The 2538-nt window shown below is 53.7% G+C and overlaps 1 protein-coding gene across 1 annotated transcript in view; it reads right to left on the bottom strand.

The window, feature by feature from the left end:
* The window catches only part of WNT8A (wingless-type MMTV integration site family, member 8A), a 3519-nt gene extending 1841 nt beyond the window's left edge, over positions 1-1678 (bottom strand). Inside the window, exons 1-4 of the mRNA XM_010291346.1 lie at positions 1608-1678; positions 1487-1520; positions 1135-1273; positions 48-171 (exon numbers count right to left, since the gene is read on the bottom strand). Coding sequence (XP_010289648.1) covers positions 48-171; positions 1135-1273; positions 1487-1520; positions 1608-1678 — 368 coding nt within the window. The remainder of the gene's footprint in view (positions 1-47; positions 172-1134; positions 1274-1486; positions 1521-1607) is intronic.
* Positions 1679-2538: the final 860 nt, after the last annotated feature.

The following is a 2538-nucleotide window of genomic DNA, read 5'->3' as shown; positions in this document are numbered from 1 at the left end:
GGGGGGTGAGAGCCGCCGCCAGCCCCGCCCGGGTCAGCAGCGCCCCGACGCGGCCGTTCCTGGAGTCGTCGCAGCCGCAGCTCTCGAAGTCTCCCATGCTGCAGTTCCTGGTGAGGGTGTACATGACGCCGGCCGAGCTGATGGCGTGTACAAAGGATGTTTCCCGCGTAGCTGGGGGAAAGGGGAAAAAAGCTGTCACATGCAGACATGGACATCGGTCTCAGTTTATTGGGAACGAAGCTCTCCCGTGCTGCAAAGGTGCAAGAAGAAAAAAAAAAACAACAAACCAACCACCAGTTTGTGCAAAAGGTAGGGTGCTACAGCAATTGTGACTGGAGCCTCTTCAGGCTTCAGTGTCAAGGGTTTCAGCAATTTGGCATAATCCATGCACGGGATGGGGTTTCTTGGCAACAGCAGGACCTGAAGGCGATGCCTGCGTCCTGCTCTGGCCAGCGTTAGTTATCGCTCCCTTCGCCTGCACTCGGTTCCCCTCTGCCCTTTCCTGCTCGGGGGGGTACGTTCACGCTTTGATCTTGCCTGCTGGTGCAAATCGTGACTGATCTTGTTTGAGTTGGTGGTCAAACCTGCGCTAGCAGCTGTCTGCACCCACACTTCTAATTTAGTTTCTCGTTTGGCTTTCCTAACAGATTCAAATAGAGATGCTGCTCTGGGAGAAGAGAGATTTCCGCTTGTTGAAGTAGATAGTACTGAAATATATCCACAACTTTCTTATGAAGACAGTTTCATAGTGCACGTCTCTGGTTTCTCCCTTCATCTCTCCCGCGCTTCTCCCTGTTGTGAGCTCAGGTGCCTCTGGCGTTGTGCGCCCTGGGACGCTGCACGCAGAGCGGCGGGAGCAAGCCCACGGAGCCGCTCTGCGGCAAGGACCCAGCTCAAGTCTAGCACCGGTAGAGATCCAGAAAGAGCCTGGGACTCCTAGAAAAGTACTAGCGCTATTTACTAGACCGATTAATACCGATGAAGAAAAACAACCGTGATATCTGGGACACCGAAACCCTTCTCCATCAGCCAGTGTAATGAGCAGCCCCAGCTCTCTCCAGAGCGCATCCCGGCTTGCACCCGAAGGCGTCCCGGGACGGGGATGCCGGCGCTGGCAGGTAAAGGCGCACTCACCGCTGCGGAGCCGGTTGTGGGTGGAGAGCTGCAGGGCGCTCTCGGGGCAGTTCCAGCGCTCCCACCCGAACTGGAACTTGCACTCCTCCATCCCGCTGTGCGCCCCGGCCGCCACGCTGCTGGAGTACGTCAGGTAAGCCTGGCATGGGAAACAGCGGGGTTAAAACCCACCGCGTTTTACCAGTTATCAACGCAAACAGACATAAACGGGTCGCGAGTCCTTTCCCTCATTACTCGGCAGGAGTTGGAGCCGATATGTTCTGGGAAGTCCGGTTCCTCAGAAAAGTACTATTTGCCATTTGCAAAACAAAATTGCTCTACTTAAATTCCTGACGGTCCGTGTGTTAATTACCTTTGGTCCTGTCATCAGAAAGTTATTCACAGACCTGAAACAAAGAAAAGAAAATTAAACACAGTTTACCACAGGCTGAAGAGCATCCCTAAAACATCCCTTCTGCTGAGTTGGACCCTACCATGCCGCTGTGTGGAAAACAGCACCGTAGACCCCCGCGATGGAGAGGATGAGGAAGGTGCTTCTCTTCATGGCTGTCACGAGGAGCGGGGTTGGATCCCTTTCGCTGATCCGTAGCTCTCTGCACCACAGGTCCCCGGGTGAGCAGGGCCGCTTCCCAAGGTGAGCTATCAGGATGGAGGAAAGCTGCAGGAACCTACAACCCTGATATTTATAAGGTGAAGTTGTGAATAGTCAAAACCCCCCATTCATTTGCTACCCAATGACTTAATGTGGTAAAAGGGCTCCCGCTCCAATGGGTGACAAGGAACCGCCTAAGGTTGCACTTCAAAAGGCGGCGCGGTGTCCCTGGGAGCGGGATGGTCTGAAGAAGAGCAAACTTCCCTAACAATGGGACACTTTTAACTCTCTTCCCCACCGCCAACCATCCCTTTCTCTTGGCCCCAAGTCCTCTTGCCTCCCCCTTTTCATCCTCTGCTTGCCAGCGGAGGCTCAGTCCCTGCGTCCCTCCGAAATAACAAGCTGATGCATTTCTATAGTTCCCCTGCTATCTGCCTGCTCCCTCCTACGAGAACTCCCCGAGGAGTTTTTAAAACAGTTCTGTAAAGATCTATAGGGGATAGACCTCCCAGGTCTTCTTGATTTGAAGAGATGCGTTTAACGGCGGGGCTTTTTTCCCTCCTCGCCTCTTTATGATGAAAGTTTCTGCATTTCCATCCTGATAACAGCATGCACGGCTCGGGAGTGTTTGGAAATCTCTCTAATTTACGCGGCTGCAGCTTGGGAACACTGTGTGAATCATTTATGTGGTTTGCTCCATGCTCCAACGCTGTAATTAGGGGAACAGTTTTCTGGGGTTAGCAATTTCCCTACGGTGAAGGCTGCCGCAGCAAAAGCACGGCTGCTCGCTGGCTCCGCAGGCAGGAGCGCTG

The sequence above is a fragment of the Phaethon lepturus genome, unplaced genomic scaffold (genome assembly GCF_000687285.1).
Source record: "Phaethon lepturus isolate BGI_N335 unplaced genomic scaffold, ASM68728v1 scaffold22647, whole genome shotgun sequence".
NCBI classification, from domain to species: domain Eukaryota; kingdom Metazoa; phylum Chordata; class Aves; order Phaethontiformes; family Phaethontidae; genus Phaethon; species Phaethon lepturus.
Note: the sequence above shows the minus strand (reverse complement) of the source record. Positions and strands in the feature narration are given on the sequence as shown.